The sequence below is a fragment of the Diachasmimorpha longicaudata genome, chromosome 15, assembly GCF_034640455.1.
Source record: "Diachasmimorpha longicaudata isolate KC_UGA_2023 chromosome 15, iyDiaLong2, whole genome shotgun sequence".
NCBI classification, from domain to species: domain Eukaryota; kingdom Metazoa; phylum Arthropoda; class Insecta; order Hymenoptera; family Braconidae; genus Diachasmimorpha; species Diachasmimorpha longicaudata.
The window spans coordinates 5,044,617-5,056,755 of NC_087239.1; the positions used below are offsets into that span (position 1 = coordinate 5,044,617).

General features: G+C 39.7%; 1 protein-coding gene and 1 long non-coding RNA gene across 3 annotated transcripts; one reads left to right on the forward strand and one right to left on the reverse strand.

The window, feature by feature from the left end:
• Positions 1-13: 13 nt before the first annotated feature.
• On the reverse strand, positions 14-7,187 carry LOC135169492 (membrane metallo-endopeptidase-like 1). Its single transcript, XM_064134543.1, has 18 exons — positions 7,051-7,187; positions 6,864-6,875; positions 3,540-3,670; positions 3,231-3,392; positions 2,964-3,050; positions 2,674-2,885; positions 2,385-2,582; positions 2,210-2,317; positions 2,001-2,142; positions 1,814-1,931; positions 1,653-1,743; positions 1,403-1,579; positions 1,215-1,315; positions 1,083-1,141; positions 934-985; positions 645-852; positions 409-573; positions 14-356 (listed from the first exon to the last, which is right to left on the reverse strand). Exons 1-18 carry the CDS (start codon positions 7,185-7,187, stop codon positions 168-170), a joined length of 2,349 nt encoding a protein of 782 aa, XP_063990613.1. The 3' UTR covers positions 14-167.
• A 1,261-nt stretch (positions 7,188-8,448) lies between these two features.
• LOC135169452 (uncharacterized) lies at positions 8,449-10,511 on the forward strand. Of its 2 annotated transcripts, none has more exons than XR_010300206.1 (3): positions 8,449-8,558; positions 8,705-10,037; positions 10,372-10,511. It is a non-coding gene; the product is annotated as an uncharacterized LOC135169452 (long non-coding RNA). The 2 variants fall into 2 exon arrangements; XR_010300205.1 differs by lacking the exon at positions 8,449-8,558 and having other exon boundaries at positions 8,882-9,016; positions 9,109-10,037.
• The last annotated feature ends 1,628 nt before the right edge of the window (positions 10,512-12,139 follow it).

A 12,139-nucleotide genomic window follows, 5' to 3' on the forward strand; every position in this document is an offset into this window, starting at 1 on the left:
TTTTATGGTTCATTTTATTTTAGATAGAAGTCAATTAACTAAAGAATCCTAGGGTGCAATGATTGAATGCTTATCACTAGATTATTCTATCGCACACAACACAGTTTTGTAAATGGTACAGTAATGAAAAATATCTACAAATTATATGAGAAGTTCCACATAAATAATTAATTTTCCGGATCCCAAATGACGCACTTCGGTTGCGGATTCATTTTAGCGGTCTTGGAGCATTGAAAAGCTTCGCTGAATTCCTTCATATTCGATAAAGAACCGATAGCTCTCAATCTAGATATTGAATGGAACTCATCCTTAGCCTTGTTGATGTAGTACAGCGGAGAGGCCGTTGAGCACCAGAGCTATAAAAATCCAAATTTTAGGATCAACCCAAAAGAGTAACAGATCACTCACCGTAGTGAAAGCTAAGAAGAACAGTTGTCGATCGTTATAAGACTCCAGACCTGGGAACCGTAAATTCGCATCTGCTGGAGATCTATTTTTCTCATAAGCTGCGTACGCAAATTTTAATCCATGTATGTCAGCAATATCTTCAATTGCTGTCCAACCTCGTTCGGCCTGGAGAGACAGAACATAATTACGATCTCAACATCATCTGCTAATTATCGGAATAGTCTTTGCTGCCTCACCATTATCGTCACGTTCGCATTTTTGTAAATTGTGTAGTTTCCGTACTGATTAAAAAAACACTCAGTCTTGGCATTGACGATGTCCTTTGTCTCGTTGGACCAGACATCAAGATATTCCATATTCCGATCGTATATATTTTCGATTTCGTGAAATGCATGAGATATTTCGTGAGCAGCGATCATACCGAAGGTAGCGAACTGGAGAACTCTGATGATTTAAATTTCCAAAGTGATTTGGACGGTTCAATGATGTCAATTAAAGTTATTGTATATCATGGGGTGAACTTACGAAGGATAATCACTGCTGAATATGGGCTCCTGTAGTATGGCAGCTGGGAACACTAGATTTAGAAAATAAGAATCATTATCACAAGGTACAATCATTCACCTTCCAGGACACCCTAATTAATTAAGAGAATTCTGACCGATAATACTCACTGACGGTGTTATGAATCGGAGAATACCCAGCATCAACATCGGCAGGATTTTTCATAAACCTAACATTTTCCAAAACACAAATTAGAATGATGACGAATTGATTGGTAGGACAATTCGTAAATAATTTCTTACTCCTTTCTATCAAGTCGTTTTCCCAACTGTTGTAGATTAACATTATTCTCGAATCCCTTGACTGCGATGACATTCTCCAGGAAACTATCGCTGATGTTGAGCTATGATTGGAAATTAACGATGAATAATCAAGTCTAATGACCCCCAGACCATGATAAATAAGTTACTGTTAACAGTGTTGGTCTGACCTTTTCATAGAAGCGATCCACACCCGCAGACTCATCATACCAGTCAGGATAGCCGATCAAGGGTACCATACCCCTTAATTCCTTTCTCAGTAGATCTTGTTCATTGGGTTGTAACCACGAAGTGCGACCAAAGATTTCATCAGTCACATTAACAATCTCATTTATAATTTCCTTCGCCTGTAATTATGCACACATCAGACATGCCAGCCATCTAACACAAACTAATACCACAGAAAAATTTATCACTCACCCTAATTTTCGACTCTAACGAAAAATACTGTTGAACAAATTCATAGCCAAACGCGTGCCCAGATTTTACTAATTGAACACACGTTACGTTCCTGTATTTAACGGACAGAGATGAATAGACTGGTAATTAGGAGACTCAGTTAAACATTACATTTTACTAACCGATCCTCAGTGTCTTCCACGCCACTTTGAAGTTGGAATATCTCAAACGAAATATTTCTCAACACTTCAGGAGCTGCCACAAGTAGTTTGGAGACGAAGTTCCACTGAATGTAGTTCACTGGAGAAAATATTCAATATTAATATCTTAAGAATGTAATTAGGAACCTAAAAGGGATCTCCTGCTTACCAATCGTCCTGATCGATGAATTATCCATAAGTTTCACCAGATTCTCCACAAATTGTGACTTCATAATGACCACTTGGCTGCTCCCCTCCACTGGCATTTTCGTATTTCGTAGAAAACTCCCCAGAAGATCCATCCACACGATCTACATTCCAATCAATACACATTATTTTATGACCGAGAACTGAAGTGCACGAGATGGCAGAAATTACCTTGGAATTCTCACTCTTCGTCAGGTTATCGTACCAATGTTGGAGCTCATCAATACTATACTGGAAGACCACATTCTCGTCTGTTATAATTTCAGGGTATGGTAGGATCTAAAAAATTGACAACTATGAAGTGGACATATTTGGTGGACATCTACCCTGCCATGACTCCACCTACCTCCACCAATTTCTTCTCAAAATCAATCAAATCGGCGATATCTCTCTCCACATCCGTTATGTTGACGACGTTCCCACTGGCATCAGCCAGCACCTGGACAACCTTCACGATGGCCTCCGCATACTGCGCTATCCTCGGAGAACTTCGTTCCTCAGTGTTTAGAACTCGTTCGAAGGGGGTTCCAGATGTCGGTTTAATCTAATTAATGTCCCGTTAATTACTAGATCATATTGCAGATGTAGAAAAAATATTCTACGTCGTCCAGCTGATAAATCTGACCAGTACTCACGTAGAGTATATATTCAGCCAAGTCCACGACCCCTGGGGTAACGTCAAAAAAATAAAGAGACTCCCCACCAATTTCTTTTTCGTAGTATCCGAGAATTTGGGACAGAGATGTTGCATTTGGTGACCAGTCACTCGGTGCCATCATGACCGGCCAGCCTCCGGTGCTTTGTAATCGTGAAAGGATGGCCTCGAACCCATTTTTCTCGATAGCATCTGTTATATATGCATGAGAGACGGTAAATAAATAATATCGAAGGTAAAAAGTTAATAAAATCAGTCCACTCTCGTTACCTAAATCCATGCAATTGTGGTACATCTTCCTAACTAGCTGAGACGCCCTGGAAGGGCTTGAGGACTCTGAACTACTGCCCAGTATTTCTATAATATTTCAAATTTCAATAACAATCATTAGTAGCTACGGTAGCAAACGAAATAATTTGCGAATCTCCAAATCAATCGAAACGAGGAAAAAATTTCCAAAGTTCACTCTATTTTTTATTCTATTTTTTTTTCTGTTAATTGCTTTGGAAATAGTTTAATTATTATATAGTTACGTACTAATGAATTTCTCCGATATATCTTCGGCCATAATCTTGGAAATATCCCACAGTTCCGCATCACCTGGCATCGGATTGTTTTCACTCCAACGACCGCAAGTGAATTCGTAAAAATCGTCACAAGGATCTACTGCTGTATTCATGTTTTCCTTTAGGGTCTTGGCTGAAAATATTATTATATTTCAGGCCCAAGTGTGGAGGCAATGAAGGATATATCAGGTGATAAGGTCTTTTTTGTAGTTATCAAGAAAAAATTCTGGTCAACTCAGAGGAGAATTTTGTGGGGAGATAGTAAATGTAAATTCTATACCAAAAGATATGCATCCTGGCGTTGTGCAGCCATTTAACGAGGGCAGACCAACCACAAGGGCATGAAGCGTTGTGAAGAGCAGAACGGAGAACATCATTTCAATATTTCGTTTAGGCTGAGACTGAATATCGCTGCGAGGAACATTATTTTATAGTAGACATCAGGCAAACAGTGAATCCCCAGCCGATAATACGAGACTGGCTCGCAGAGGTAATTTATTATTGTGGAGCACTAGATTATCATATTTATCAGGGCCCCGATTTGTATCGATTCAGGTGCTAAATCATCGCGCCCTTGGAAATGCACATGTGACTGAGGAACTGAACATAACAACACCGTCTTACCCAAATTTACATTTATTATTAAATATTTGAGTAGAATGACAATGGGCACTTGAAGTACTAATAATCCTTGTACGTTTTTTAGTCGTCATTCCAGTGGAAAATTTTTGTCCAGCGAATCTCCTGAAGATCTTGAAGAATTTTTCGGGAGACTCCCGGAACTGTCTGGAATTTTTTTGAGAAAAGGGTCAAAGACTCGCAAGAAAATTTTTGCGACTTCGTTTCGAGAACCTGTTTTTTGGGAATTGCTTTAAATCAAAGTCGCGCATCTTCGGACGTATTTATGGGTGCAATGCCTTGAATTAAGCGCTGAGTTCTCGACCGAAACGCTGATTTTTTTTAGTGTAGTTGAATGACCTCAGTGGATGTTACCCAAAAGTTGATGTCGAAAATTCGCGTTTTTTCCCCCGATCACTCGTAATTTAATAAAATCCTTAATGAAAAAATTCTCCACTCTATTGACAATTAAATATTCCCAATTGACAATTGAGAAATCACCGGGGTTTAATGAAATCGCGCTATTAATCATGCAACCAGCAATTACCCAATCACTATCTCCAATGACTAAAATAAATAACAAACTCGCGAACTCGCTAATTCTCCAATTACTTCGGAGAATCCGATCGAGAGAATCCACATGGAAAATAAAATGAAAGTAACATTCATTACCGTTGAAGAAAACTCGTTACAGTTCATCTGACTCCAAGCGGGGACGTAACCGCTGAATAATTAGAAGTGAAAACAATTGCTCTGACGTTTCACTGAGAATTTCCCAACAAGAACAGACGAGTGAATAGTCTCGGGGGAACGTCAGGGCTCGATTAATTTGCCGAAAATTTGGGACGACAGGAGTGATTATTCCACTGGAGATTGCATCGAGTCGCGAATAAAATAACTTCCAGGAGGGTTTCCTGTGAAAGCTGCACGACGAGTCGCAACGGCAACGCACGGCATTTTCCACTTAAGCGAATCCAGGGAAATTCAACTGCGCAGTAGAAGCAGACAGTCACATGTGGACTATTTCATGGAAATGAAATGAGATCGATAAATTATTGTACTCGATTTTTTCTGCGTTTTTTCCTTAAATTAATATTAATTACTCCAGTAGTTTAGTCTGATGAATTTTAAAAGTTAAAAAACCCAGTTATTTCGAAAATATTTTCGTTTCACTGGACCATCAACGACCCGAGACGACTTCGCGATCGTAATTTACGTTTACAATTTACCGGACACCACATACCTTCGCTGGTCTCATTTTATTTTCAGCAACAGAGAAAGACCGGGGATGGGACACTGTACGGTGGTGGTACTGCCTGGGGGATTGTCTGGTCGCGAATGCAGCTGAAAGTAGACAGGGAGTGTCTCATTGAAGTCAACATGAGAATCTAATTCATTAAAATCCTCGGCGTTTCTTCCTTTTAATGACCAATTCGGGAATGATCATTAGCAGAAGCAACCGGGGACAGGATTCATTGACGGATAGAGGCTCCTTCAATACCATTGGGTGGGATAAATGGAGAACTAGGTGGAAATCCTCGGCCGAGGTCGGAGGGTGATACGACCTCTCATCCCGGGGAACCGGAGAGATATCTTCTTATAAGCAAAACACTGAGGGGGGACTAACTGGACGGCCATTTGTGAGTAAAAGGGCGAAAGGCTGTGGCCTTCGTCGGTAATTAAATTAATTACAGGGTAATTAAGATTCATCGAGGCGCCAGCCCGTGGCCCCGATGACCAAGATTCAGATCATCTCATTTTCCATTTGACTAATTAATGAAAACAGGGTATCTCGGGGACAATCCAATCCAATTGGGTATCACGAGCTTTCGTGCATCGAGTGGACAAACATTTTATAAATTTTTTTATTCCGTCACTCGAGAAAAAATTGGGGGCGAAGTCTATTGAACATAACACATTAATTAAACTTATTACAATTTTATTAATTACTATCAAATACTGTGTGTCCCCTAAATATTAAAATAATAATTCCAATTAAATTTTCCAACAGAATTTTTTAAATAAAAAAATCCCTCTTTAATCTCTTGTTTACATTAAATTTTTTTTTGTTATAAATAAAATTTAGTCCCTCGTATTCCTCCTCTCACAGCTCATTCACATCGATGACATTGGAATCGGTTGCGTTCTGGGGAACACGCGGTGGGAGGAGTGATCCAGGGGGGGGGGGGGGGGAATAATAAAAGAGTGGACTCGTTAATCGGACGATTAATCGATATCCCTTTCGTACCGTATGTGTATAAAACAGCCTTCATCGACACACCTGCACACTCAGTTTAAAAGGCAACATCTGGGGGGGGGGAGGGAGACTGAGGGGAATCCAGAGGGTATTGAAAATCACCTCGAGGATTCGCTGCGCTCTCAACGCGAAGGAAATTTTTCGCTGAGGAGAAACCCTAAAGGGTAGAGGGAGATACAGTGAACGGAAACATTTATCATCTTCTTGTATTTGCGTTTCCTCGATCGTTACATTATCTCGATTGATCAAGCGTGGTATTGAAACTATTCATTTAGCCGGACATATTCGCCATCCGAGATCGTTTAAAAATGAGGTTTTTTTCGATGATCGAGTGATGCTGTTAAATTATTTGCAGGAGATAATTTTGATTAATTAATGTTAATTATTGCGGAACGGTCGACACACCTCGAAGGTTTAATCTGTAAAATACCATTGAAAAATCGTTATTACACCAGTAATCGTGACAATAATTGTAAAATAATGGCTGTCAATTAAAAAAATCCTGTGACATGTTATCCAATCAAATAAACCTCAATCTCATTACGATCGTTTAATTATATCGCCTAAATGGGCTGTACAGATAGTAGGATTAATATATTCCAGTATAATCCGCCACAACAAGGAGAAAAATCGACAAAAGCAATCTCGCTGTAAGTGAGATCTATAAAGCCACTTATAGTGAATAATATATCAGCACAGTAGCAATTCAAAAAACCGGATCCTACGAACCAGTGCGAGATGCTGGTGCGTTGTCACTGGATAGGAGAATGACCAAGTGGAGGATCAGCATCGGTGCAATGTCCTCAGCCAACAGGAATTATCAGATTGACTGTTAAATCGAGAAACATAAATACGCCATTTCCAAATATTTTATAAATCCTCGTAACTCTCTCTCTCACTGGGTGCCTTAACGTACCATGTACACCAGGGACTAAAGATTGTACTGGAATTGTTGAACACGAGCTCTTGGCAAAACGACCAGTGTATTACTCCGTATGCTGGTCCGCATAATTCATGCAGGTTGACGCGGTACCATTGTCCATCGAGACCCATTGCTTCTCTCTCCCTCTCTCTGTCTCCTTCTCTCCTCTCCTTTTGTTTTCTCCTGGTAATTTTAAAACGTGGATGTTGTCGTTTGTTGCGAAATGGCGCAGTCCAAACCGGCGTTTATGTTACTCCTGCAATGCTGATCGCGTTGGCAGATGTAAAAATATTTAATTTTTTTTCAGATGGCACTTTTCAATCGCTGGCTTGGGTGACATGATGTGGTCTGACACACTCGGGAGAAATGTCACGGTGGATTTAACGACGCCCAAGTGATGGCTGGAAACACTGGAAAAATTCATGCGGACGTTGGAATTGAAAGATAATTTCATATTTCTCTTTTATTATAAATTTCCAATTGAAAACTCCTGGTCTTAAAATTGATTATACCATTCTACCATTGATTAGTTAATTTTTGAATAAATATGATGACTCATTCGACACTTTTATCCAACGATAGTCTAATTTCCATCAACAATTTCTCTCAGTGAGAAGAAAAAACATTAATCCGTTTCGATGCTTTTAACGTCCACCTGGGAAACTATAAAAAAAAGAAAAAGTCTAGTTTCTTTTTCAATCTCAGCTGAAGGTACCTGTCTCGGGTGTAGCATCATTAACAACCTCCAATGTCTCAACAACAGCATTCTCAATTTGAGACTATTGCTGAGGGAAAGTAGTGTGTTGAATCAATTATTTATGGACCAGCGAATATGACTCGCACTACTTGAAATGGTGAAATATTGATGGTTCTAGTTATCCCCGGAGAATGATAACCCTGAGAAATGGATTACCAATTTAATCAACGGTGGATTGATGGTACGATAGCAGTTGGCTGGCTTGATTAATGCCCCATCTACTGTGACTGATGCAGTCCCAGGTCGTCTGCTCTCGTTAGTCCTGAATTTGCACGCATCATCGGTGAATCCCATTGACCCGAATCCTGATCCCAACATAATGGCTGCCCGTGATTTATAAATTACCGATTACGAGCTAATTCTTTCATTTTCAATTTTCAACATTGGCCAAGATGTGGGTTCAACGCAGGAATTTTTTTCCTCTCGGCCAATAAATTTTTATGGCGTAGGAATCTTGACCTGAGATCTTAATAGCGACGTGGGTGACGCCACCGGCTGCCGGAATTGAATATTGGTCATTGTGCTCTATGGAATTATCACGACTGGTTTTGACTTTTTGTCATTTTTTCAAGAACCTGTCGACAACACCTGTCCCGAACTGCTACCGTTGGACGTGAATCAATGGACTGTGATATCTCTGAAGTACTGAATAACGAACGAGACAATAGATAACACTAGACAAATATTCCCTATCTAATAACTCAAATAGTCACACGATAAAGGAAAAATTAGAGGAGGGGCCAAGGTAACTTGAAAGTTTTCAACTCGTGAATTCAATTAGACAGTTTGTCTGACAGCTGAGTGTGAATTATACATATAAATATATTTCATTATATTTTATCCGTAAATATTTCCAACGACGATGAAAAAAAAAATTAAACCGATGTAAAGGTGCTCGGGTTCTTGCCACTGCCGATAGCCGATACCATGTCCCCACAAATCAATCGTTATTGCATCACGTAAGTTGTAATGATCAGCGAATGCAATAACTGTACCCGAGGGCCAATCACACTGTCAATAAACATCACTAGTGACTTCCAAAAGTACAGCATACCTTTTACCACAGCAGTTCGACGACCGGAGGGACTTTTTCAAGGTCCCCAAAGAGACAGGACTCATCTGAATACATCGAAGTTGCCTGAAATCAGTCGGGCAAAAAAATGAGGAACCGGTCATCGTTGATGGACTGGCTTGTGTCATTGAGTAAATATAATGTTCGAAACGAGTTTACGTCTCGACACTGATGACTCCCGTATCCGTCGAGTCACTCCAATATAGTTTTTTTTTTTTTTCAGCAGCGAGTGGAGAACCGTTTGCATTACCCTAATTATCCTGTTACCGTACAGTTAACGCTGGATAAAAAGCGTGTAAGTTGGTGCGTAAAATGGCATTTTACGCACGATACGATGGAAAAATATTTTTAGGACATAGGGGACATGGTAATAAGACCACTAGGCCCTTTTGCTGATACAAAACAATCGAGGAGTCAGTATCAGGGAGTTGCAATCAGACAGCCAACGACCAGCCGAGCGTGAACGTGCTCCAACGAATTTATTAAGCCGTCTCAACCGGCGGCGAACGTGACGGATGAGAATTATGTACGGCTTTACAATTAAATTCATCGTACGTGCCGTGGAAAACTCAACTGGATCTACCCACACTGGGGCATTACAATCGGCATTGTTCACTATTCTGTTGTAAAAAAAAAGAAAAATATATTTATAAAAATAATCAACGGCATAAAATCACGTATTCATCGTAACTACTATCTAATGTGTCATAAAAAATTTATTCAAACTGAAAATTGATTCTGAAAAAATTTAATTACCCGTCTGCCTACGTTGCATTTCCAACAATGAAATTAAATCAGCTTCTTGTGCGTGCAGTGCGAATTAATCCTGGGCAAATGATCCGTGCGGGCTTGGTAATTTATCCAGATAATCCGTGACTGAGTGGATAAACAATGTAACAGTGAGTTGGCTTGAAATCGATACGTTTAAATTTTTTCATTGGGAGATCGATATCCTGGGGCGACATAAAAAGGCGCCGCATGTGGATTAAAATTTCGAGAATGCCCTGGTAATTGAACGGGTCCCTGTGGTGAACGTTATGGTGAGATCGCGGTGGAGTTTAATTGTTCAACATACCAGACAGTGGCCAGCACTCCCAATCGATAGCTATCTGAGTGCATTTTAAATTCACCGCCGATTCGACGTTCACTTTGGTACGAGATTTTTGAATGTTGTTCGGGAATTGAATGGAATTAAATTTTGAATAAATATTAGGCCCCTTAAGCGACTTTTAGGTGATGTTTTGTTGTAAAAATTAGACTTGGGAGGTTAATTTTTCTGGTAAAACTACCATTCATCCCTCCTCTCACCCCCCAGAGGTCTAATTTTTACCTAAAACTGGTGGAAAAAATTTCTCAACCAAAATTACCCCTGGAATTTTTTTTTAATTTAGAAATTTACGAGTCCCATTAACTTTTACATAGAATTTTTAATTTTTAACAGACAAATTTGCCGAGTCTGACCACATACATACGCTTCTCCTTCCAGACTACAACGTGACACTGGTCAAACGCATGTTCACTACTGAACATACGCAACACTTATTTGAAAATCCATCTGAGCGTTTCGTATTCTCGGTTATTCAAAGCCTCGGCTGGATGCATTGGCACGAGTGCATTGTCGTGCCTCATATATACGTTGGCCAACAATCGGCGACCCCTGGGGGTCAACCGGCACCTACGCTCTCCTCCTCCAGTGAATAAAGCCCGGGTAAAATAAAAAAAAAAGTCAATGGAGAAGAGGTTTAAATAAAAATTGAGGGAGAAAAAAGAGGAATGCAAGGCGATTTGCAATTCATCGGTTGGCTGGAGAAAGCTTCGTAAATCTTTTGCATCGTCCTTATCCTTCGAGCGATGAGGATACAGGCGGAGTGGTCTTATATCATCGCCTCTTGTTTCATCGCGAGAATACTTGCACGAAAGTGAGAGTTTACTTTACTCTCGTTGGTATTCAATCAATAAAAAATCTCTTTGTCCAGATAATTAATTATTCAGAATTAATTCTTACTATATTTATCATTTTTTCCCCCTCGAAAAACCCCACAGACGAACCCCATTCTTTCTACAACTGTTTCAACCAAAAAATCAAAGGCTAAACAACTTTACGGTAGACAAATCTTCTGGTACAAGGTCATTTGCTCGTCAGATAGTTGTGGCCCTCATGATCCCACTCGTAGACACGTTTTGGGTGGACTAGATCGATTAACACAAATTCTTTCGTAATTCCACGAGCACTGCCAGTGAGAATGTAATTAGTATCCTGTCAACCACCCCCTGAGTTTTATGAAAGCGTAGATCTTGTCTCGTGATGATGTTTTGATACTTCAAGTTTTGACATTTAATCAGACATTATGAATTGAGCAATCGGGGAGCGTAAGTGGTGCCCGTAAAAGAGGATACGACGTGTGGAGCTGTTTTACATCGATATATCGAAATCACCGGATCACTGGAATGAAATTGGAGTATTTTTTAAACGATCTTAAATGAATGGAGAGAAAAGTTCTATAAAAATTACGTGTCTGTTCCGTAATCGGCCAGTCGAAACAGTAATCAGTAAAAATTACGGTGAAGCTCAGTGGAAAAGTGTGTAACTGTTCTGGAATTTTTTCCAAATATTTTTTTGACTGATTACGGAACGGGTGCGTAATTTTTTAAGAATTTTCCAAAGCAAATAACTTGACGAATTTAGTAAAGATAAATTGAGAATTGATTTTTGAGACGAACACACGTGCGATCCGGTCATAAAAAACGATGAAACAGCACTTAAAAGACGGTCACATTCGCACATTATTTTTCACACGACCGATACACATCTTTCTCGAGTGTGAACGCGAAAATCAAAGTTGCATTGTTTCATCCTGTTTCCCTCGGTGTTACGGCATCGCCACAGTTGGCAATAATTTTCATTGCAAAATCCTGGTGTTTTGAAATTTCCATGATCTTATACAAGCTCATATGAAGAAATTAGACACCATGCGAAGCCACATCCCCTTGTCTATTCCCCAATGGTGAACAGTTAGCTGAATAAATTAAGTAGCACGTGGCATAAAAAAACTTGTAAACTCGATAAAAGAAGTTATCATGCGATGCAATCAATTGGGAGGAGTTATGTCAATAAATTAAATGGCTTAAGAGATTCGCGTGCTTGAGTACTGGTAAAAATTGGTCAGGGGTCACACGAACAGGGCTTTTACCACGTCTCATCTCAATCTTCACTCAAAATTTCAAGATCATAATCTGAAGTGCACTCTAACGGG

Excerpts from the sequence above, each read along its gene's own strand:
- LOC135169492 (XM_064134543.1), bottom strand. The coding sequence starts at position 7,187 with ATGGGTCTCGATGGACAATGGTACCGCGTCAACCTGCATGAATTATGC. Across the intron at positions 2,318-2,384 it reads TTGAGAAGAAATTGGTGGAG|ATCCTACCATACCCTGAAAT; the intron begins GTAGGTGGAGTC and ends TCAATTTTTTAG. Across the intron at positions 1,142-1,214 it reads AAACGACTTGATAGAAAGGA|GTTTATGAAAAATCCTGCCG; the intron begins GTAAGAAATTAT and ends GGAAAATGTTAG.